The 22,081-nt window shown below is 52.8% G+C and overlaps 9 protein-coding genes across 9 annotated transcripts; 3 read left to right on the top strand and 6 right to left on the bottom strand.

The window, feature by feature from the left end:
• Positions 1-2,529: 2,529 nt before the first annotated feature.
• On the top strand, positions 2,530-4,028 carry RHO25_002378 (uncharacterized protein; the record flags this gene model as incomplete). Its single annotated transcript, XM_023594775.2, has 4 exons — positions 2,530-3,342; positions 3,409-3,622; positions 3,761-3,939; positions 3,987-4,028. 4 exons carry the CDS (start codon positions 2,530-2,532, stop codon positions 4,026-4,028), a joined length of 1,248 nt encoding a protein of 415 aa, XP_023458701.1.
• A 13-nt stretch (positions 4,029-4,041) lies between these two features.
• Positions 4,042-4,833, bottom strand: RHO25_002379 (uncharacterized protein; the record flags this gene model as incomplete). The annotated part of the gene is made up of 1 exon (XM_065602238.1): positions 4,042-4,833. The coding sequence occupies one exon, from the start codon at positions 4,831-4,833 to the stop codon at positions 4,042-4,044; it is 792 nt and encodes a 263-aa protein (XP_065458310.1).
• A 49-nt stretch (positions 4,834-4,882) lies between these two features.
• Positions 4,883-5,122, bottom strand: RHO25_002380 (uncharacterized protein; the record flags this gene model as incomplete). The annotated part of the gene is made up of 1 exon (XM_065602239.1): positions 4,883-5,122. One exon carries the CDS (start codon positions 5,120-5,122, stop codon positions 4,883-4,885), a length of 240 nt encoding a protein of 79 aa, XP_065458311.1.
• A 380-nt stretch (positions 5,123-5,502) lies between these two features.
• RHO25_002381 (uncharacterized protein) lies at positions 5,503-7,324 on the bottom strand (the record flags this gene model as incomplete). Its single annotated transcript, XM_023594774.2, has 2 exons — positions 5,503-7,136; positions 7,195-7,324. The coding sequence occupies 2 exons, from the start codon at positions 7,322-7,324 to the stop codon at positions 5,503-5,505; spliced, it is 1,764 nt and encodes a 587-aa protein (XP_023458700.1).
• Positions 7,325-7,533: 209 nt separating this feature from the next.
• On the top strand, positions 7,534-8,259 carry RHO25_002382 (uncharacterized protein; the record flags this gene model as incomplete). The annotated part of the gene is made up of 1 exon (XM_065602240.1): positions 7,534-8,259. One exon carries the CDS (start codon positions 7,534-7,536, stop codon positions 8,257-8,259), a length of 726 nt encoding a protein of 241 aa, XP_065458312.1.
• Positions 8,260-8,386: 127 nt separating this feature from the next.
• Positions 8,387-10,001, bottom strand: RHO25_002383 (uncharacterized protein; the record flags this gene model as incomplete). The annotated part of the gene is made up of 2 exons (XM_065602241.1): positions 8,387-9,325; positions 9,396-10,001. The coding sequence occupies 2 exons, from the start codon at positions 9,999-10,001 to the stop codon at positions 8,387-8,389; spliced, it is 1,545 nt and encodes a 514-aa protein (XP_065458313.1).
• Positions 10,002-10,257: 256 nt separating this feature from the next.
• On the bottom strand, positions 10,258-11,659 carry RHO25_002384 (uncharacterized protein; the record flags this gene model as incomplete). Its single annotated transcript, XM_023594772.2, has 3 exons — positions 10,258-10,831; positions 10,922-11,289; positions 11,348-11,659. 3 exons carry the CDS (start codon positions 11,657-11,659, stop codon positions 10,258-10,260), a joined length of 1,254 nt encoding a protein of 417 aa, XP_023458702.1.
• A 1,643-nt stretch (positions 11,660-13,302) lies between these two features.
• RHO25_002385 (uncharacterized protein) lies at positions 13,303-15,136 on the top strand (the record flags this gene model as incomplete). Its single annotated transcript, XM_023594771.2, has 4 exons — positions 13,303-13,491; positions 13,572-14,233; positions 14,298-14,487; positions 14,549-15,136. The coding sequence occupies 4 exons, from the start codon at positions 13,303-13,305 to the stop codon at positions 15,134-15,136; spliced, it is 1,629 nt and encodes a 542-aa protein (XP_023458705.1).
• A 388-nt stretch (positions 15,137-15,524) lies between these two features.
• RHO25_002386 (uncharacterized protein) lies at positions 15,525-16,258 on the bottom strand (the record flags this gene model as incomplete). The annotated part of the gene is made up of 2 exons (XM_023594770.2): positions 15,525-15,564; positions 15,618-16,258. The coding sequence occupies 2 exons, from the start codon at positions 16,256-16,258 to the stop codon at positions 15,525-15,527; spliced, it is 681 nt and encodes a 226-aa protein (XP_023458704.1).
• Positions 16,259-22,081: the final 5,823 nt, after the last annotated feature.

Below are 22,081 nucleotides of genomic sequence, written 5' to 3' on the forward strand. Positions count from 1 at the left end.
GCGGAAGCGAACTTGGTGGTCATATCAGCGGGCTTCTGAGTGGCTGCAGCAAGTCAAGCAGGTCACGCAGGACTTCACAAAGTCCCTTCTCCCAACCTCCTCCGCAACTGCCGCAGAGAACCGCAGAGAAACAGCACACGTCGTACGATGTTTGCTTTGGCTTGACCAAATTTCTGGCGCGCAAACCGAACTTCGATCCGAAGGAGGTTGGAGGATCACTCGCTGCAGAAGCTGCTGGAAGCAAAGGACTGATCCTCCATTCTCATTGGCAGTACGATCAGTGATACGTCTCTGCAGTGCTCGCAGTGATCCTCCATTCTTATTGGCAGCACGACTGGTGATACGTGGTGCGTAGCATCCTGCAGCATTCGAGCGATGACATCTGCAATCGAGATGCAGCATAGGCATATGTGCAAAGATGACGCTGCTCGCTGCACGATCGAGACGTCAGTCTCTTGCAGTGGTCGTCTCAGCAGGGCAGTCGCTCGATGCGTAGTCAATTGGTGTGTTTCGAAGTTGCTGCGTCCTCCAAACACAGCTGCTCACGGTCGCAAAGTCTCGACGTCCGCACACGCTCGCTCAACCCCGACTGGACACGTCAGGGCAATGTTCACGTAGCACAGATAGCACAACTATCGTAGCATCTTAGATAATATATCATCAATCTCGTCAAAGTACGCTGCTTGTTTGGCCGTGAAGTTCTGCACCATCACACTCGCAGTCTCACGGTCGCATGAATGCATAACGCCAAGTCTACGGTCGCAAGTCTTCCATGTGTGCACAGTCGACCACTTACCACCATGTAACGTGCGCTCTCGTGCCTCTACTATCAGAGTAATATGTGTGCTGCAGTTGACACCCATAGCACATGTATGTAGCGATGCATTTAACTCCTATCTCGTATACTACCCATCCTGCGTACACAACCATGCCCCCGAAGACCTCGAGCCGTACGATGTCCACGCCACTGGTCACGTCGCATAATACTCGCGCGCTCCTTCATCTTCATGCTGACTTCGCTGTCTTGCTGCCCTCTGTGACGCTCCTGGGGTGCTGGCTCCAGTCATTGTCCGCACCACTGTAGGGCCGCCTCCTTGCCACCCCTTTCCCTTCGAAAGCCATCGCGCGCTCAGAGGCAGACGCTTGCTTGTCGTCTGCTCTGCAGCACAAAGATGCGCTTTCGATCGACCGCAGCAATCACGTACCGAGGCGGTGACAGCGTTCTGCGCGAGGACTGAGTATTGGCTGCGATGTGCGAAAGGGACATGCGACGGCTGTGCGATGGCGGACACGCGATACAGGAAGCAAAGATGCGCGGCGTCCGTATCGTGTGCGCACTCGCGAGATGACCAGCTGGCACGGTTGCGGTCGACGTAGGCAGCTCTCGCTGCTGTATCGTCGGGAGTCTTTGAGGCGGCCATCTGTTGGCATTGTTGCATCGAATCTGGCGGGAGATGTAGCCTTTGCAGGTATACGGGTAGGGAAGAGTGTTGATAATAATATTCTTGTGGTCTCGTATTCTTTCGTGGCGGAAGGTCTTAAGGTAGTTGCTGCATAGGCAGTGTCACTTTCCAAATCTCAAGCATTTTGGAGATGGCAGGAATCAAGCAGATTCACCACACCAAATGCAAGACAGCAGCTACGGCTCCGAGGCTTTTCAGACTTCCTTTTGTTACCATTCTCAATCGGATTGGAGGTTATCAAGATCCCAAACCTCGTTGTCGCAGCATGGTGATCGCCTCACGACTTTGTGCTCATGTAACCCTAAGGGTTGTAGATGGACATTGGCCTGACTCGTGTACCGACCCTTCAGCCGCTTATTCGGACGGCCACCAAGATGCGATCAATCATCAAAGAGTGCGCCAAAAGAGTCATCAAATCATCGACATATGTTGCTTTCTTGTGTTTGCGACCAGGATTTGGACAGCATGAAGTCGGAATATGCTCGTCGACGGGTAAGGCATCCTTGCATGAGCGCCGTGAGACATCTCTCTCCGCTCAGTGGCGGAAGCGGTGGCCTGTCTCAGGCAAACTCACCTCACTGCAGCACTCGATGCGACGGCACATCCGGATTACACCTTTCGGAAGATTGGAAAGACGAGACACGGCCAAGATGGACGATGTCTGTTAGTCCATCGGACTCGACGCCGCACAGCGTGAGGACTTCCGCAGATGACCGCAACCACTCCAATCGAGCCTAGTGCCCATTCGTCAACTTCACATCCTCCTGCACGAACCCTGTCCTCTCCCCACATTCGACCCCTCCGCATCTGACGGGCGACAAAGAGGGGAGCCATGTCCCGGTATGCCAGGATACCAGGTCCACACGAATGGAAACAGCTCGAAGAGCGGCGAGCTGCTTCGTCGTACCCCTCATCTTGGTTGTCGCGAGCGGATGTTGTAGGATCAGATGAATACCAGGTAGTATTCTTCCTCACCTCACATTTCTCACCTGCTTTCCTCTCTCTACATTTCTCTCAGCATCTGCATTGTATACTATCCATAGACCTCTAGAGCGCAGCTTTCACCATGGCTACCGAAGTCCAACAACAACCTCAGAGCCTCCCGGATCCTCAATCCGCGCCTGCCCAGCAACAGCAACCTGTCGACCCATCCGCTGCCCAAGGCGCCCAAATCCCTCTCACAGACTTCAATATCCCCTCCTTCCCACCCGAAGCCCGCGGCCTCCAAGCTCTTACGCTCACCAGCGACCTCAAAGTCGACGAATACCAAGAAATCCTCCAACGACCATGGACCATCCCCACCACAATCCCCACGTCGATCGAATCCCTCACCCTCGAACTCTTCAGCATGGGCTACCCCAAAGGCTTCCTCTCCACCCTCGCCGACCGCCTCCCCAACCTCAAAAGCCTCGTAATCTACTCCCAACTCTTCGCCGGAATCACCCCGGAAACCCAACAAGACGCCATAGAATTCTTCAAAAAGTCACGAAACCTACGAGCTCTCCACCTCCTCGACGTCTTCGCCAAACCACACTTCTTCGAACGAGCGGCGAAATGGCTGAAGTATAACGATGGCTCGGAAGATGAGAGTCATGCCAGGAGGGGGTTGATGTTTTTGGAAGTGAATTATACTTTTCGTCATGAAGATGAGGATTTTATGGGGAAGATTCAGGCGACGGAGTTGCCTTTGCTTATTGGGCCCGGGTTGATTTCTTGTTCGTTCAATCTTGCGGAGCCAGAACATGTTAGTAAGGAGGAGGATGAGCAGGATCCGACTGTCATTGCGGGGGCGGCGGATAAGGAGGGGATTATGGCTTTTAATAAGACTTTGGCGAATGAGTTGATTGAGGCACTCACGGAAGGGGAGCAGGTGCCGAGGGTGAGATACACGCGTTCTGAGACAGTTATGCTACGTGACTTTGTGAAGCTGACATGAAAATTGTAGGGACTTCGTGCATTGAACACCACACTGTATACCTTGACGCCAGAGCAGATTCGCAAGGTGCTAGACAAGCAAAAGGGTCTCATGGTGATGAGTCTAACAGCAGAAATCGAGCCCGGCGAGGAAACGAAGAAAGACTTGCTGAATGCGATGGAGCTGTGCAAAGATCTGGAGCAGGTGGAAATCGTGGCCAACCCCAGTCTGAGGTTCTTCATGGGTGAGTGCATTTCATCACAACTTTCGTGCGCTGCATGCTGCGTATCTACGTGCAGTCTACAGATTGACTGTCAATCGGAAACCCGCACTCTCCGCTTGCCAATACCGAACGTCGAACATACTTCTAACACACTCGCAGAGGTCCAAAATCCTCGCAAACAGACGCTCGCAAAGACATTCCCCGACGTCTTCGACATGAATCGGCTCTCCGAGAAGTTGCCGAAGTTGTCGAGCTTCAAGGCAAATGTCCTTCGCACGAAGACACTTGGCGAAATCGAGTGGGAGAAAATCGAGTCGAAATGGAAGGGTGGTGTAAAGGTGAGTTGCCATCCATGCAATGTCGCACGCATGCTAACAGCAACCAGGAAGGCAAAGGCTTGCCAGCGGGAATGGTGCCAGCGCCGTAAAGTATTTAGACAGCTAGTCAATGTCTGACCAATCATATCCCTCATCTATGTCGTCCTGAACACCACGTGAGTTCGCCTGATCAAGGACGGAGGGATCGTCAGTAGCCGCTTTTCTAGCCTTCTCCGCCGCTTCAATCTTTTCAAAAAGCCTCTTCAACTGTTCAACGCTGCACTCATCGAGGGCATCTTTGAGCTGGCCAAGTTTCGCTTGCAGATTTGTCTCCTCTGAAACCGACAAGAAGCCCACTACTTCCGACTCTTCCACTGACTCACGAAGCCGTCGTAGCTCGCACAATCGCTCCGATCTGTCGCCGGTCCTTGGACATTCACCACAATCACACTCAAACTCCTGCACAGTGAGAGATTCGAGTAGCTCAATATGCTGGGATGATTCCTCCAGAAGTAATCGCATTTGTCGCAGAGTATTGTATGCCGGCTTGGAGCTCCTCATGTCATCAATCAGCCGGATCCGATATTTATCTGGGATACTGCCGCGAAATTGAACGTCGTGAATGCCGCGCAATCGTCGAAGCGGATACAAGATGGTAGCGTAGTCGGATTCTTCGACTTGCTCATCAATATCCACAACGATCGTGAGATGCTTCACCGAGTGGTTGTCCATCAGGAAGGAGGCGAGTTTGATCAAGAATGTGTTGAGCAGAAAATGCGTGTCAGAAACAGTACTCTCCCTGTAATACAAATGAACTTCGAGTCGACGCACGCGGAGCAAGTGCGACGGGTAGGTGTCAAATTCACGAGTCTGCAAGAGCTCTCGCCCCAACAATGAGGAAGACTGTACACTCATGCCTTGGACCGCGAATCTGCACCTCGCCACATTCTCTCCGTAGAAGATATCAGAAGCTTCCTGCCGGACGAGCTTCATCGGCTTCGTCGATGGTCTCGGCAGATGCGGCCTTCTGAGTTCCACTTGCTTCTTGACCCGAAGCGGATTGCAGGAGGGCGCTGCCTGGATCGAGCACTCCCTGATCTCCGCCCGCTTGTGATAAGACGTTCGCCATCATCCCGCCCGTATTGCCTGTGACTTGTGCCGCGGGTGCAGCCACTGAGTCGATGGGATTGCCAACTTCTGCCATGGCGTGGTGCGAGTTGCTCCGGGGAGAGGTCAGCGCATGGAAGTCGTCTTTGCCTCAGTAGTGCTTCCGAAGTCTCGTCGGGACTCACGTCCGCGAGCCTGCTGAAGTGGTTCAGACGAAAGAGCGCACAGGCACCAGAACGCGCTAGTGAAATCCGCGCGAACGAGACGCGCCAAGTGAAGCAGGAGCGTTGTGAAGTGGAACTCGCGTGACGCATCTGCTCAAGGAAGGAACAAGAATCACGCTTTCAATATTCGCCTCTATCTGTAGCAACTCCATGCCTTTCGTCGCTGCGATGCATTTCCGCTTTCTCTATCCTCCCGAAGTCATCATCATTGCATACTCCAAACAGATCCGCGTCGAATCGCAACTTTCGCCTTCTAAGCGGAGCCGTTGCTCGTCGCCTTGCCCGCCTCGATCACGCCGCGAACACCTCCTTTCCCGCCCTTCTCCTTCGCCACGATGGTCAGTGTCAGGTCCGCCGCGATGTTGATCTGCACCTCGACTTGGCCCTTGGCTTTCACGCCCTTGATGGCGAACTCGGCAAGGGGCTTGCCAGTCTTGTAGACCTTCTCGCGGATCTCCTCGGGCTCGTCATCGGAATCGTCCTCGTCGCTGTCATCCTCATCGTCATCCTTCTTGCCGTTCGTGGCTGGCTTCTCTTCTTGCGTGACCTTGATTTCTGACACGCCCTCTGCGAGCTTGACGAGCACATCACCACCTTGTGGGACGGGAATGAGTGCAGTTCTCCGTGCAGGAGCAGGAGTGTCTGCGGGAACAATGACGGAGAACTGATCGTCACCGGACACAATACCGATGGCGTTCTGAAGGTGGGGCGTCACCGTCACAACGGCTTCTGTGTTCTCCTTGACGTCGGCGGGCTCAAACTCTGAGATGAGCGATGCCTGGATGGCAGCTCCACGTGCGGTGAGCTCAGATGGGTTAACTGCAGATGGTGTGGTGCTTGGTGCAACCACGACAGTAGTCTCTGGGAAAGCGCTCTGCAGGTTTGAGGCGATCTTTGGGATATGTGAGGTACCGCCAGAGAGGAGGATCTGGTCCACGTCCAGGATATCGAGGTCGGCCTTCTGGACTGCACCTTGAATAAGACGGGTGAATGAGGCGAAGATCTTGTTTGCGAGCAGTTCAAATCGTGTACGGTTGACTGTGAGTGTGAAGTCGATGCCGTCGATCAAGCTCTCAATGGAGAAGTTGGCGGACTGTCCAATACTGAGTGCCTTCTTCACGGCTTCAGCTTCCAGTGTGAGCTTTGACAAGCTGCGCTCGTTTGTCCTGGGGTCCTTGGCATTCTTGTTCTTCTTCAAGAACTCCTTTGCAGCGTACTCAATCAACACCTTGTCCAAGCTGGCACCTCCAAATTCGTAGTCGTGCGCAGTCGCGAGAGTGGTGTATATGCCATTTCGGCTGGCAAGAACAGCAATGTCTGATCGGGTGCCTCCAAGATCTGCAACAACGACAACCTTGTCTTGTTGTGCTGGGTTTGACTCGCCTGCAGACTGGATCTTGGCGTCGTATGCCAGAAGAGCAGCAACAGGTTCTGGGATGTACTGCAGCACCTCGATACCAGCATTCTTCGCAGCCACCGTCAAAGCCTCCTTCTGAGCATCGGTGAAGTCTGAAGGAACAGTGATGACAGCAGCGTTGATCTGCTTGCCCAAGTAGTCTCCAGCAGCCTGTGCTAACCGCCTGATGTGTCTTGTTGCAACTTCGCTGACACTCAATGTGCTCTTTTCACCTTCCTCGCCCTCTGCGACTTCCTTCTCTTGCACCTGGAATGCTGCTGTCTTTCCGCCGTCGTGCTCGATCGGGTGTGCGCTGGAGTGGTTCGCTGATGGGTCGATCTCCTTGAAGGACTTTCCGAGGAAATCTCTGAAAAAGGCAATGGTGTTGCGTGGGTTTCGGACAATCTGGGCCTTTGCCTGTGCACCGTGGAACTCTTCGCCGGCAACGTATGAGAGAACAGTAGGAATTTGACGATCTCCATCAGGATCGGCTGTAGTAGAGAGTCAGTACGGCATGTCATGCAGCAGGTGGGAAATGTCTCAGCATACCAATCACCTCAGCCTTTCCATCTGCAGCGTTTGTGTAGGCGATGCTGGAGTACGAGTTGCCAAAGGAGATACCGATGACATTGCGGGAGTTCTCCTGCTCAGTGGCAGATGCTCCGTTGTCTGCGCTCATTTTGACGGGTGTGCAACGAGTGTTTGAGATGTCAAAAAGAAGCGATCTGCTCTCCTCCCGCAAGTTGTCGCAACAAATCCAAAAAAACGTACAGACCCTGGTCGGAAACTTCGGCTCGGTGTCCCGAAGCCCTAACCAGCCTATCAACATGAGCTATCAAGAACAATCTTGAGCAGAAGACATCACCATCTGTTTGCAAGGACATAGCAATGACCTCGACAATTCTCCTTCCAGGAGACCCCATACCCTCCGAACTCCTTCCAAAATCAAAGAAAGGCACCCTCACCCTCGGCCCTCACCTCCGACACCTCCCACCTTCAACCCTCCTCTCCACCAGCGCCGGCACCCTCCAAGTCGACCACAAAAAATCCGCCCTCTGGCTCGAACACTCCAATGGCCGCTATCTCCCCGCCGTGAACGATCTCGTCATCGCTCAAATCCACCACAGCAGTACAGATACCTACCACTGCTCTCTGACACCCCACACACCTTACGCCTTACTCGGCCAACTCTCCTTCGAAGGCGCGAGTAAAAAAACCCGACCACAATTGAAGAGTGGTGATTTAGTCTATGCGCGTGTATCGAAAGTGAATAAATGGGATGATACGGAGATCGAATGCGTGAATTCGAATACTGGAAAGGGAGAGGGGATGGGGCCTTTGACTGGAGGGATGGTGTTTGATGTTAGTGCGGGGTTTGCCAGGAGGTTGATGTTGGGTGGGAAAAAGGGTGGAGTTGTGGTGCTGGATGTTGTGGGAGAGAAGCTGAAATTCGAGGTTGCGGTGGGGAGGAATGGGAGAGTTTGGGTGGATAGTGGGAGTGTGAGGGAGACGGTTGCGATTGGAAGGTTGCTTGTTAGGGCTGATGGGGAGGGGTGGGAGGAGGAGAGGCAGAGGGTGGAGGTCAAGAAGGCGTTGAGGGAGGTTGTGGGTTGAGAGGGGAAAGTCTTTTTGCAAATGTCTACATGTGCTGGCTACAGGACGCAAAGGTGTGGCTACTGCAGGCGATAGAAGCGCCATCGAGGCCGAAGGACGCAAGGCTTTGCCCATATGCTGGAGTCTCTCATGGAAGAAGAACTGGACGCTCACCGTTGGGCGGCGTCCTTGTGCAGCAAGCTGCCGGAAGTCCATCGACCATCTTCCTCATCTCCAGCACAAGCTCTTCAAGACCCTCGGAGGCCTTGCGATCACTTCGCAACCAGTTTTGGATTGCCACCACCAGAATCTCAGGAGTCGTCTGAACCATGCATCTGCCACAATCGCTCCATCCTGGCATGATGCACGCAGCTTCGCGATGTACCTCAACAATGGGACCAGCGCGAGCGCTTTGGCGTACGCCGCCTGCCTCGCCATCATCGACTGTGCTGTCGCGCTTTGTGCTGACCTGCACATTCACGATGAAGTCCCGCTTGCCCTCCACTGTGCCAGGGACAGTTCCCCGACCGCCAAATCCAGCTAAAGGATCGCGATAACTGAAGCACCAATTCCTCACCATACCGAACCACTTCCCACCCTCATTGTGCTTGGTACTCAAGACCTCAGCCCACTTCTGCACCGCAACAAGTCCCGTCAATGGTTCTCTGGCTGGCGCGGAGCCTGTCTTCTTGACCACAGCTGGCGCGTTGGATGGAGCAATATCCACCGCGAATGTGTTCTCGCCATAGTAGATCGGAAGAACAGCTCTTCGAATTTCTTTGCACACCATCGAGATGTCAGGCTGCTCTCGGCCTGCTTTGGTTGCTGGCCAGATACAAAGCTTTGTCTCGACCACGAGGAGCTTGTAGATGCGGATTTTGACAGTTTCGGGCTTTAGGAATGGGAAGATGGTTTTCTTCTTGTCTTCGCCTCTTTGAGAGGACTTCTCGTTTTGCCCGAGTGTCTCGCTCTCAGCATTTTCCGGGGCTTCAGCTTCCTGTTGCCGCTGCCGCCGGCTCCGCTGAACTTTCATCGAGACGAAGCGCGAGGTGAAAGGTATGTATGTCAGTTCTCCTGTTTTGCTGACCTGTAATAATGTAAGTCTCAACTCAGTCGATCAGATCCCAGAAGTATCATGATATGCAAGAAAGACATACCTCATATCCCGCCACCCGACTCTGCATCTCCAAGACTTGAATCAAACCGGGAGTCTTCGGTGTCTTTGCCTTGCGTTTCTTCTTTTCTTTATCCGCAGCAACTCTCTTCTCTTCTTGTTCAACGATCCCATCCTTGCTTTGACCCTCAGCCTCATCGCCGCCTTTGCCATCGTTCTCGGCATCTTTGCTTTTCACTTCTTCCGATATCTGCTTCTTCGTCTCCTTCCTCGCCTTCCTCTCCGCTTTCCTCTCAGCCGCTCTCCTCGCCTCCCTCGTCTCTGCAGCTCGCAGATTCTCTTCCGCGTGCTGGGTCATCTCGCCTGGCGGCGGAAGAGAGGTGCGTTTGGTGAGAGGGGCGAATTGGCCTGGGTACGCGCCTGTGGGTCGAAGGTTCCCAGAGGGAAGTGCGGGACGTGGTGTGTGGACGTTGGACTTCTGGCGTGTGGTGTTGTTGGAGGCGTCGACAAGTTTGTGGTTACGGGAGGTGACAGGATCACTGTCAGAGGCGACAGGATCATTGCGGGAGGCGACTTTCTTGTTGTTACGGGAGGTGGCAGGTCTCTCGAATGGGAAAGGATTGTATGTGTGACGTGGTATGGGTGCCATGGTTCATGAGGGAGTGTGGACGATCGGAGGTAGTGGTGTGTTCATAGACGCGGTCGTGGTCGAGTACCAAGGTTATGCCTTCAGAAAGAAGTGAAGTGAATGCTCACTTCAGTGGTTTTCTGCCCATGAACAAAACGACTATGCCCAGTCAGGCATTTGACATCTGTTGTGCGCATGTGAAAGATCAAGTCGAAAATAGCATACTGAGACTCACGTTCTGTAATTCCGTTCGCGTATCTCAGCTCAAAGGCGGACACTACCTCGCTATGGCAATCGATTCTCTCTCCAACTCATTCAAAGACTCTGCCGTCCCACGCTCCCTCCCCACATGAAACTGTGTCTGCTTTTTAATAATCATCTTCGTCGACTCATCACTCGCGATACTCCTCGCATCAAACCCCCCTCTCACTTGCGTATCATTACTCCCCTTATCCGGCCGAAAACTCTCATCTTCAATAGGAGAAGACCCAGCAATCGTATCGCGATTCGCAGACTTCGTCAGCTTCTCTTTCATAGCCGATGCTCGTTTCCCTCGGTCTTTGGAAGTGATAGCAGACATTGCGAAGCTGCTGCCTTTAGATTCTCCGGGGTCTTTGCGGCTTGCGCCGCCGATATGGGAGCCACCCATGACTGTTTCGCGGCCCATGGCGCCGTAGTTGGTGATGAAACCTGCTAGGAAGGGGCGAAGGCACGGAATTGTGGCTGCCATTATGCCGTAGAAGATTTCGAGTTGGGTGAGAACTATGGTTATTGTGCCTTGGAGGGTGGGGTCGTCGGTGTCTTCAAGATCTCGGAGATAGACCAGACGAAGGATTATGACTGCGATTAGACTGTTCGAGTTGTTAGCTCAATTTCGTTCGATTCTGCCTGTGGCATTCGAGATATATCCGGAGAATGCTCCTGGGTAAGTTTAGACTCACGGCAATCGAGTTCCAAACGCAAATACCACGCGGCTCTTATTCTTGAGTGAAGTCTGCAGATTCCAGACCAGCAGCAGGCTGATTCCGAACAAAATGAGCTCTGTGACGATGTCGAATACTGCCACCGCTGTTGCTCGTGCGAACAAGCTGGAGCACTGTTGGCCGTAGACTCTCCATGGTGCAGACAGATCGCACTTGAGGGCTACCAGAAATGCGGAGACAATGCCGAAGACCAGGCAGGATGCGAGTAGGCCTCGTGCCACAGCTTTGTGGAATCGGTCTGCTGAGATTCGCGCAAAGAGCAGCACGACTGACGCCTTGCTGGCGTAGATGGTGAAGACATAAAGGATGACTGCAGCGAGACCGAGCTCCTCGTTATCAGCCGCGTCCTTGTTTTTCCACAGGAGATGTCGTCTTCAAGCTCACCTTCTGCACCCGATCGATTGCAGCATCGCTGAGAAGTCGAATCGCAGTACCAAACCCGCTGTGAACTTGCGCAAACACAACTCCAGCTTGAACTATTGAGAGCACGGTTGCTCCCGCCAGAGTAATATCATCGTATCGGAAAGGTGGGCTGACCTTCAGCCTGATCCAAGTTCGAATAGCGAATGCGATGAGTACCACGACAAGTCCAAATCCATTCGTGATGTATATCCAAGAACCACGGTGGTCCGCGTCGAGTAATGCCGCTGCAGGCTTGTAGCCATCAGGTAACGGAGTTGGTGAAGGCGTCGACATTGATTACGGGTTGCATAGGCGCCCGCGGAAGCGGGTTGCGTGTGGGAAGCTCGCCAACACGCTGTATGAATGATGCTTTGTGCGACAGTAGAAAAGAGTCGCACGCTTACATGGCTGCGAGCGCGCAAAGATGTTGCAGGTGCATCGTCAGCAACGTGGAGTGCTCGTGCAGCAGCGTGGACAGTGGGCAGTTTTGTTCGAAGCGAGGTAGTTGGTGCTAGCGAATGCAAGCTAAGGCGCGAAGACCGAAGGATTGCATAGCTTTTGGTCGATCAGTGACGGGATGCCACCTCGTGCATCGGCGCGTGACCGAGCCAGGGGCCATCACAGTGCCTTCGACAGTATCGAGTACCGGCACTACAGAAAGCAGTCACGCCAGCCTTCAGGTGTTGCGGAGGCTAGAATGCCGTGAAGACGTAAAAAGATTGTCAGGTCAATGTGTGTGAAGCAGTCCGGCTTGAGCTAGGCTGTACAACGAGTATAAGCACGCCCGACTTTCAGGAACAATCTGGCCGAATGCACTCCTGACAGATGAAACATGCCAAATCAGCAATGTTCCATGCTGTTGGGTCGGAGGAGCGTAATGAAGTTCGGTATTTCTGCTGCAAAGATTGCGGACGAAGTCGTCCGTCTCTTGCTTCGAGGAGAGCTCTGGTCGCACGTGTCGCTACGAGCGTATACGATGTCTCGTCGACGCGAGCATGGCCGAGTAGGAGCGCAACAACAAATCTCCGTGGCGATTCTGGCTATTGAAAAAGCCCTTGGAGAAACGGGATGCAAGCTGGACCAATGTCGACTATTGTTGTGCAGATCCACAGCGGCATGGTGTGGCGTGGCTTCGAAGGATGCGACTGGGCGAGCAGTCGAATGTTGTGGGGATTCGGACGTGCGGTGGTCGGACGACGCACCCGCTCGAGCAGAAGAGGCACGTCGCTTGCAGTCGTTCGTGATGAAGTGAACATGGGTAACGTGGAGCAGATGGAAGAATTTTCGACGTCGTCAGAAGTTGAGTCGCGTTGTTGCCAAGACTTGCCGAGCGACTTCCATTTGAGTTGAGTTTTGGACTTCTGCACGTCGTCCGCGTTGTCACCTCCAAACGGCATGCCAGAACCACGCAACGACATGTGAGCTCTTTTAGGGCAGATCAGCTCGAATGCGGCAGAAGTGAGAAAGCAAACTTGATGAGAACCTGATGTGCTGCCTTCCCCCGAGCATCGGCAATCCGACGGCACAGTCGTCCCCACAGCTCCATCTCGCTTGACCAACAAGAAGCACCTCCAGCCATCTGCCGACAGTTGTATACGATTCCGCGTGCTCAATCGGCGACCTTCCCTTCGACGTCTGCTTCCCGACCGAGTAGCTCGACTCGACCCTGCAGGTCATGCTCCCATATCAGCTAACCGCAGTGGCGCGTCTGTCCGGCTGCCGTTCTGGGTGATCGACAAACTGCGGATCCTTCACGCCACGCCTGCGCAGAGCGACTTTACTGTAGCACACGAAAACGGTAGGGGTCTTTCATTCTTGTTTTCCGTTCTGTAGAACTATGACCTTCGCTCCGACCACCATGTGCAACGAGACCTGAACATCATTACTTTTCTTGAGACAGCGGCCATTTCTCTCCTTTTGCGTATCGCGCGGCCACCATGGCAGGACAAGTTCGCGATGGATCTTCTTCACCTCCATCGAAGGAGGATGGACGAGTTCGCATGACTTTTGAGAGTACAGAAGAAGATGCTTACGAGCTGTCGGAGTATGCTGTTGCCAAGAAATGGAGAGGGACGCCGGCGGATAGGAAGGATATGTCGCAGCTGGGGCGCGTGCAACAGTTGAGGGTGAGTGGCGAACGTGTCCAGTTCCGTGCTGATGAAGCCTGATATGACTCCTGAATGAGACGCGCTGATCAGATATCCAGCGAAACTTCCAATTCCTGTCCATCCTTGGATTCGGCTGCACACTCATCGCGACATGGGAAGTGTTGCTGACGACCATCGCCTCCGTCCTGACAAATGGAGGCACCGCCGGTGTGATCTGGGGCTACATTGTGGTTGTCTTCGGATTCAGCTTTGTGTACATGTCGATCGCCGAGATGACCTCCATGTCTCCCACCTCCAGTGGCCAGTACGCATGGGTCAGTGAATTTGCACCTCAGCCAGCACAGAAGTTTCTCTCGTACCTGATGGGCTGGCTGTGTTTCACTGGCTGGCAATGCGCCATCACGAGTATCACTTACTTGGCCGGGACCATTATTCAAGGACTCATCATTCTCAACAACGACTCTTATGTTCCGGAGAGATGGCACGGAACCCTTCTTGTGATTGCGGTGGCCGCCTTTGCTGTTCTCTTCAACACAGTTCTGGCCAAGAAGCTCCCCATGGTCGAGGGCTTGCTTCTTATCCTCCATGTGCTCGGCCTCTTCGCAATCATTATTGTGCTTTGGGTATTGGCGCCTACTGCAAATGCGAAGGATGTGTTCACGCAGTTCACGAATGCTGGAGGATGGAACTCCAATGGCACATCCTTTATGGTTGGCCTACTCACTCCGATCATTTCCCTGATTGGATTCGACTGCGCAGTGTAAGATATTCCTGTCCTCTCATGTCCTTCCCTCTAGGCAAGCGTGCTAACCTAGTTGCTACAGACACATGGCCGAAGAAGTCAAAGATGCCGGCAAAACCCTACCGAAAGCCATGCTTTGGTCCTTCGGCTTCAACAGCGTCCTCGGCTTCCTCATGGCAGTCACCATGTGCTTCACCCTCGGCGACGTAGACAGCATCCTCGCAAGCAAAACCGGCTTCCCATTCATCCAAGTCTTCTTCAACGTAACACAAGTAAGCCCATCCCAACCACCACCACACCCATCAACCACAAACTAACATTCATCCTCCCCAGTCCTACGCCGGCGCCTCAATCCTAACCCTCATTCTCATCCTAACCCTCACATCCTCCGCCATCGCCGAAATCGCCACCGCCTCCCGCCAACTCTGGTCCTTCGCCCGCGACCGCGGAATGCCCGGCCACACCTGGCTCTCCCACGTCACCCCAGGCTGGAACATCCCTCTCAACGCAGTTCTAATCTCCCTCTTGGTAACCTCTCTCCTCTCCCTCATCAACATCGGATCCACAGCAGCATTGAACGCAATCCTCGCCTTAACAGCTGTCTCCTTATTAACATCCTACATCGTCGTTATTGGATGCGTGTTGCTTAAAAGGCTGAGACGACAACCGCTGCCGAATCGGAGATGGAGTTTAGGGAGGTGGGGAGGGGTTGTGAATGCTATCGCGCTGTGTTTTTTGTTGATGATTTATTGTTGGATGTTCTTTCCTGCTGCTACGCCTGTGGAGCCCGAGAGTATGAATTGGGCAATTGTTATGTTTGTGGGGATTATGGCGATTGCGACGGTTTGGTATTTTGTTAAGGGGCATGAGAGTTATGTGCCGCCTGTGGCGCTTGTTAGGAGGGAGGAGTGGGAGAGGTAGATAGTGAAAGAAGGCGGTGTAGAGGAGAGGATGAGGATGAGATAGAATTGTAGAACTTTCAGTTTCTTTTTGAAGTTCTATATGGCCTGTTCTAGACTTGTTTCTGTGCGCCGGCTATGGCAGATGATGGCATTGCAGTTCTGTGCAGCCTGCTCAGAAGAAAAGAGTTTCACATGCCTGTGATGCAACTACAGGGTACTTCACCTCGTGCAGCCTGTGCAAGAAAAACGCACTTTCGCCCAACAGCGCGATTGTGGCCGAGCTTTGAAATCTCTCAGCTCGTTTCCCACATGTGAGCTTTCTCGTGGAAGAACTGACCAAAGTAGTGTCTTCTCTCAAGTGGCTACAGTGGTAGGTCGCACTCGAATCGTCACTTTGCATTCTGCCTTCAGAGAGCAGTACCGAACGCCAGCACAATGATGGCCGAGCTATGAAAGAGTGTCAGTTTGCTTACCATATGAGTGACACATCAAGAACTTACCCGAGCAACGTCCAGTCCAAGTAAGCAGTACTCGCACCCGACTCGCCGTTCTGAGCACCACCAGTCTCATTGCCGGATCCCGTTCCGTTCGCTTTCGAAGTGCTGTTCGCACCACTGCCGCCAGTCTCCGTCGAGTTCGCCTCCATCGAAGCATCATTCGTAAGATTGGTCTGCAAACATCCCACAATCTCTCCCGATTCCGCATTCGTCATCACATAACGAAAGTTCGCATCCGGACCCTGCAGCGTGAAGACTTCCTTCGGGACGGCATCGAAGTTCTGAGGCGGCACATCGAGGTTGGAATTCAGACCGATTTGGCCTGGACTTGCTGGGCAGAGATATGCATTTCCGGATCCCATGCAGGGGTCTTCCGTAAAGTTGAAAGTGGTTTTGGAGTTCACTGTGAGTATGTAAGAGAGGATGACTGGACCGGAGTAGTTGAAGGTGCCGAAGACGTCGTAGCCGATGATGTTGTTGTCTGGTGTGATGGAGGCGGAGAATATGTCAGCTGTGATGGAGCTGTTGGAGATGCAGGTCGACGTGGAGCCTTCGATGGAGTAGAGAGCGCGCTGGGCGGTTGCGAAGGAGAGGAATGTTGCCAGAGTCGCGAGGACGAGCGCGTTGTGGAAAAGACGCGCCATCTTGGATGTTCTTCTTGTCGTTGATGATGATGTTGTTTTGGTAAGGACTGGAAAATTTAGTTGTGCGACTTTAATGAGTTTGCAAAAGTGAGTATATGTGGCGTTGTTTGCTCTCTCAGGCGCCTTATGCAGGTGTGAGGCACAAACAGCGCCTAGAATGAAATTGCTCAAAGGGCCAAGGATTTGGTTCAGCCTACTTGGCGTTCCTTTTGGGACGCTTTGGAGAGAACAAACTTTCACTTGCTAAATTAGGCGCTGTGTGTGTCTTCACCGGTGAGGCAGAAGCGTTGCTTGCCTAGGTGGCACAGCACAGCCGTCGACGTCTTGTTCGTTCGTGTCAGCTGCCATCAACAGGCATTGAGCGCCATCGGCATCCGGCTCGAGAGGACTTCGCAATGCGTCTCACCCAGCCAGATGCGCCATCGCTTCGAGTGACCCTTCAGATCATGAATGCTGACGAGAAGAAGCATCGTGTTCACGAGTTGCACGAATTGTCCACGGTGTGAGAGAAGAGGAGCATCGGCAGCGGAAGGATCGTGCCGCTCCGCAGACCGCCGCATTGACTGCTGCGTGGAAATTCGAGCAACCGACTTGCCACCTCAGGACGCAGCTACATGAAGAGTTCTCATCGATATCCTGAGGTCCAGTGCGTGCTCTCTTCCGCTCTGCGCGCTGTCCGCACGAGGAAACACTTGCCCTGCGGAAGTTCCACCATTTGTGCCTCGAAGCTGATCGTCACATCCCCATGCGCTATCCACCCAGACCTCAGCTACACGGGCACTTCATCTGTGTGTACGACGCGTAAGCGCTGAGTAGCGAAACCCATGGGTACAGGACAAACGTATGAGAGGGGTGCATCATGCCGAGGCAGAGTGTCGTTGTTCAGCACAGCCCGCTCTGCCTCAAGCTTCACTTTTTCCAAGGGGCGTAGCTAGATCGAAACGGAACGAAACGAGACAAGACGACACCAAACGAAACAAGGTGAGAATTTCAACGTCCATTTTCAACTTGCTCAGCCATCGCGTACCGCTGATCGTCGAAATCGTCGCTGCTTTGATCGCACAATTCTGGTCACTTTCACCGGGTCTCCCAAGCACATGTAATGGAACCACGATGGACACTATGACCAAGACCGGACGAGCGCATGCGTTGAGTCGCCACGTCGATATTCCCGATATCCAATACTTGACACAGCACTCGGGCATCCCGTGAGCTCTGCGTTGCAGACATCGCATTCGCGCATTTGCATGCGACAACAGTCGGCATCCGGCCCCTATCGTTCTATCGTTAGCTGCACATACACGACGGATCATCGAAAGACTGCCCTCACCTTCACAGACGATTGATCAGACTCGGACCACACATCTCTCCGGGGCACCCAAGCTCTATTCCTTGATCATTGATTGCGCACTCACAGTTGCATGGCACCCCGAGCCCGCACTAAGCAATCCTCGACGTCAGTTGCCACTGCCAGAGAGAGAGATACCTTTGCGGAAACTCGCTGCTTACCGTTCTAACGAATTGTCGTTTGTCCAGTGGCTCGGCCGCAGAGACGGCTATGAGTGCCAATATAATGCCAATGCACGTTTGAATGGTCTTCATTGTTCAATTGTAGGATGATAAAACGATCATGGCCGATTCGAATGCCAAGTGGTGTATTCGATTGTTGATCAATGCAATAGGTACCGATCAAGGTGGAAGTTGACATACAGAGACGACTCGCCTCCTCGTATATATAGGCAACAGTCGAGCCTGCGATCTCTTACATCCGGACATGAAGTTCGACAAAGACTTCTTGCCGAAGCCAGCCGCGAAACACTGTTGAGTGATCGAACATCTCCTCAAGACCTTGGTGGCTCAAGCTGGTGGATGTATATCTAATCCAGAGTCGATATGTTTACAACCAAGACCACCATTCTGCAGGGGTTTTAGCATCTAGACGTCCAAATGCACATGTAGCGCAAATCGTACTTCTAATCACCAGCGCCTAGCTGAGAGTTGTGCCAAGGAGATTAGTAAACCCTTTGAGACAGATGAAGTCTGATGAAACACCAAAGCTAACCGATTCAGTCTCGCGGCGCCACTTAGCTTCTTATAGGACGATGTGGGATTCCCGAGTTTGCTGTGCAAGACCGTCTTCTGCTCTATATGGACTCTGCTCCAGGTGTGCCGAAGAGATCACTATGTCTTGAGCCTTGAAAGCACTGTTGATCCATGTCGCAGGGCGATGATTCTATGAATGCGTCGTGGGACCACTGTAAAGGCTAGAGTTTCTGACGTGTCCGTCGAGCATACGTTCGGCTCATTGCACGACGAGACCGGCGGTGTAGACTTCGGAGCAGACCACATATTATCCAACAAAGATCGAGGGGCAACCCATATTAGACGAGCGTATGTCTTTGGTTGCCAATCTGATGTTCCAACATCCAACCCTTGACACAAGACTGAGTCATCCCCTCATCTACAGACTGACAACACTGCATTCGGTTTTCCATAAGACAACAGTCTGCACCCGAACCCTATTGTTCTTTCATTAGCCGCGCATACACTGGCACGACAGTCATCGAGAGGTTGTACTCACACTCACGCCACTAATTATCCGTTGTACACGCAGCTCAACGGACAACCAATGTCGTTGCCTCGATTATCTCTTTCGCAATCACAGATACACTGTACAAGACCTCCAAGCCCACACTTGATAAATCTTGACGTCAGTCGCGGCTATTGGGACCTGATGTTGAACGGAGACATACTGCTTACATTTCGAATGAGCTGTCGTTCATCCAGTCGGCCACCTACTGGGGACCCAGAGACGACTCCGAGTGCTAGTATGATGCCAAGGAGGGTGTGAAAGGTCTTCATAGTGTGTTCGTAGAGACGTGAGTTGATTGTATTCGGTCCAGATGCCAGATGGTGAATACGATTACTGATCAAAGCTGTAGGGACATTAGAGATTCTTTGTATATGTAGGCATCGGTTGAGCTCAGCATCTCGTGCCGCCGGACACGAACTTGCCGGGACTCCGTGAAACAACAGTAAGTGATCGACCACATGTATCTCCCAAGGGCGCATGGAGCGCCCGCGAGCCCTAAGCAGAGGGCGAAGATGCGACTAGGAAAGTGTGAAATCAACTTTCACACGAACGCGGTCACCTCTTCGCATTCAAGTTTCCCTGGGAACCAACGATCTTCTCTGCCCAAGCAGGCGACTTTGCGCGGGAAGCAAATGGTCGGAGCGAAAGCGAACCTACGAGTAACAGAGACGAGGTCAACACCCGAGAAGGTAAGGTATAGAGCCCGGTAGAGGGTCTATTAGCTCTTTCCGGCAACGATCGAGCGCGGCGCTTGTAGGGTGGGCGAGAGAGAGGCACAGCGTCGTGCAGTGTCGTATACGTCGTCTCCAGGAGTGTTATCGCTCGTGGATTATAGTTCTTTCTTTACCCAGTCAATTTCTCGCCCTCTCATAGGACTCTCCTTAGGGCTCTTTTTAGGGCTCACGACGCCCTAGCCCGCACCGATGGCGATACTTCACAGCTAATACGAAAGCGGTGTCCACAGTTAAGACTAGCGGTTCACAAGGGCCTTGACCAAAGAGTCCCGAAAATCGACATGTCTTGTCACACAGCCAGCGACGCCTGACCTCACTGGCTATGACGTGGGCGTATTTGTTGCTGTCCAGCTGTGCCAAGGAGTTCAGTAAACTGGACCAAGTATTGGCGACGAACCCTCGGAGGCGGATGAGGTTTAGATGGCCAGAGACGGTGCAGTTCCGCCGTGCTACTTTGCCCCTGATAAGTTGAGGCGTATTTGTGCTGCGTAGGATTATCTTCTGCGCTCCAGTGTCTTTGAACATGTTTTGCCGAAGATGTCACGCTCTCTTGGAATCACTGTACAAGCGTTCGCAGAGTGTTTCTACCTCCCAAGTCAGACCCGCGATTGCTGCGCTTCGGTGGTTGTGAGGTAGGTGCCTTGGTGCCTGCTCTCTGCGGAATGGGTCTGATGCCAAAATCGTGCGCTGGATTGTAGCCGGGCGACAACGCGTTGGTGAATTGTTTAGCCTGCACCTCTGCTCCTACGTAGACGATCGTTATATGTTCGGAATCGTCTTCAGATAATCTAGAGGAAAGCATCTCGATTTTGTCGCTTGTATCGCGACGGAATCGTATATCTGCAAAAGGTCGCTGTCGCAAGTATCTCCGAGTATACCCGAGTGCGCCCGCAAACGAGCAGTTTGCAGGTTTTCTAGCCCGCGCTTTCGCCTGCGCATAGGCAAGTTGTATATAGTCAGATTCGTCGTCGAAATATCTAAAGCTCATCATCTCGACTTCGTTCGGCTTACGTTGTGATGGTTCTGTATCGTGGACAAAGCAAAAGTGACTCCTCGGCACGGTATGGCATCAGACGCTTCGCGAGAGGAACCCAAAACCTGAGGCACCAGCTCACTAGAGGCAAGAACACTCACAACCTCACAACCACTCAAAACGAGCCAAGGCACGCGCCTTACTGGAGTCAGACAGTTCTGGCCATGTCTTCTGAGTTTTTCAACCGCAGGCCCCGAACATTATCGATCTGCAATGCAACACGAACGAGCGCATACATCCAGCTGGTCATATACAATATTTCTGACGTCCAATCTTCGATGCAGTGCTCGCACACCCACGGACTCTAGACTAACGACAGTACATTCACATGTGCACTCGATAATGCTCTCTATCCGCTCCTTGCTGTAGCACCATTAGCTGCGCGCATACACCGGCTATTCAGTGGATTTTCTCTTACTGTTTTTGCAACCAATTATTTTCCGACCACGCAGCGCTCCGGGCAACCAAGGTCGTTTCCCTGATCGTCTATGAAGCATGGGCAGTTGCATGGCACATTGACACCACACTGTAGAAACCTCGACGTCAATTTCACTGCTCACGGCAGATCTTGGCGAAGACCATGCTGCTTACTATTCTGACGACTTGTCGTTCGTCTAGCGATTCGGCTAACGGCGAGCCTGAGGCGACTGCGAGTGCCAAGATCATGCCAATGAGCGTTTGAATGGTCTTCATAGTGCGGTTGCAGGATGTTGGGCTAACCGTCCGGTTCGAGTACCAGGTGGTGTTATGGCTTGGGCTACCACTTCGAAGGGAAAGGTAGCAAAAAGGGAGGCTACGATTCCTAGTATATATAGACATCAGTTCAGCTTGCGAGGTCTCAGCTCCAGATATGAACTTATTGCTGGCGGGCTCGGTAGCCTTCCCAGCCGGTCATAAATTCCGTGCCGTATTCATCCGTGAAACAATGCTGGGTTATGCGGCGGTCCCGCAAGAATCTGGAGGCTATCGGTCAATAGCAGCACCTCATAGCTAATTCGAGGTCGATGTTCTGAAGCTAAGCCAAGCGTTTCGCAGGTGCTGTAGCATCTAGTCGTGAGAGCCGACGTGTCTGTCTGACAAGTCACACTTTTGACCACAAGCAATCAGTGAGCTGGACTATATCCTGCTGATAAGTGTGTTCGAGGCAGATGGAGTCTGCATTACCCAAGCTAACCGACTCAGTCTCGCAGCGCGACTTAGCTTCTTAGGGCTCGCTCGATGCGCGCACAACGAACTTATGCAATGCAGCGATGCACGGCCGATGGACGGCTGTTCATGAGTCTCTAGATCCGAGTAAGTGTAAGCTGCGAGATGGATTGATTATCATGATGCGACCGGTGCACCGATCATTTCAGAAATACTTCTTCGAGAATGCCTTGAAACCCGCATGAACACATAGTTTCGCATCGAAATGCAGCAACGTATTGGTCCCGGGGATAACGATGCACCGAGCGCGCTCTTGC

This window comes from Cercospora beticola, chromosome 2, assembly GCF_033473495.1.
Source record: "Cercospora beticola chromosome 2, complete sequence".
Taxonomy (NCBI): domain Eukaryota; kingdom Fungi; phylum Ascomycota; class Dothideomycetes; order Mycosphaerellales; family Mycosphaerellaceae; genus Cercospora; species Cercospora beticola.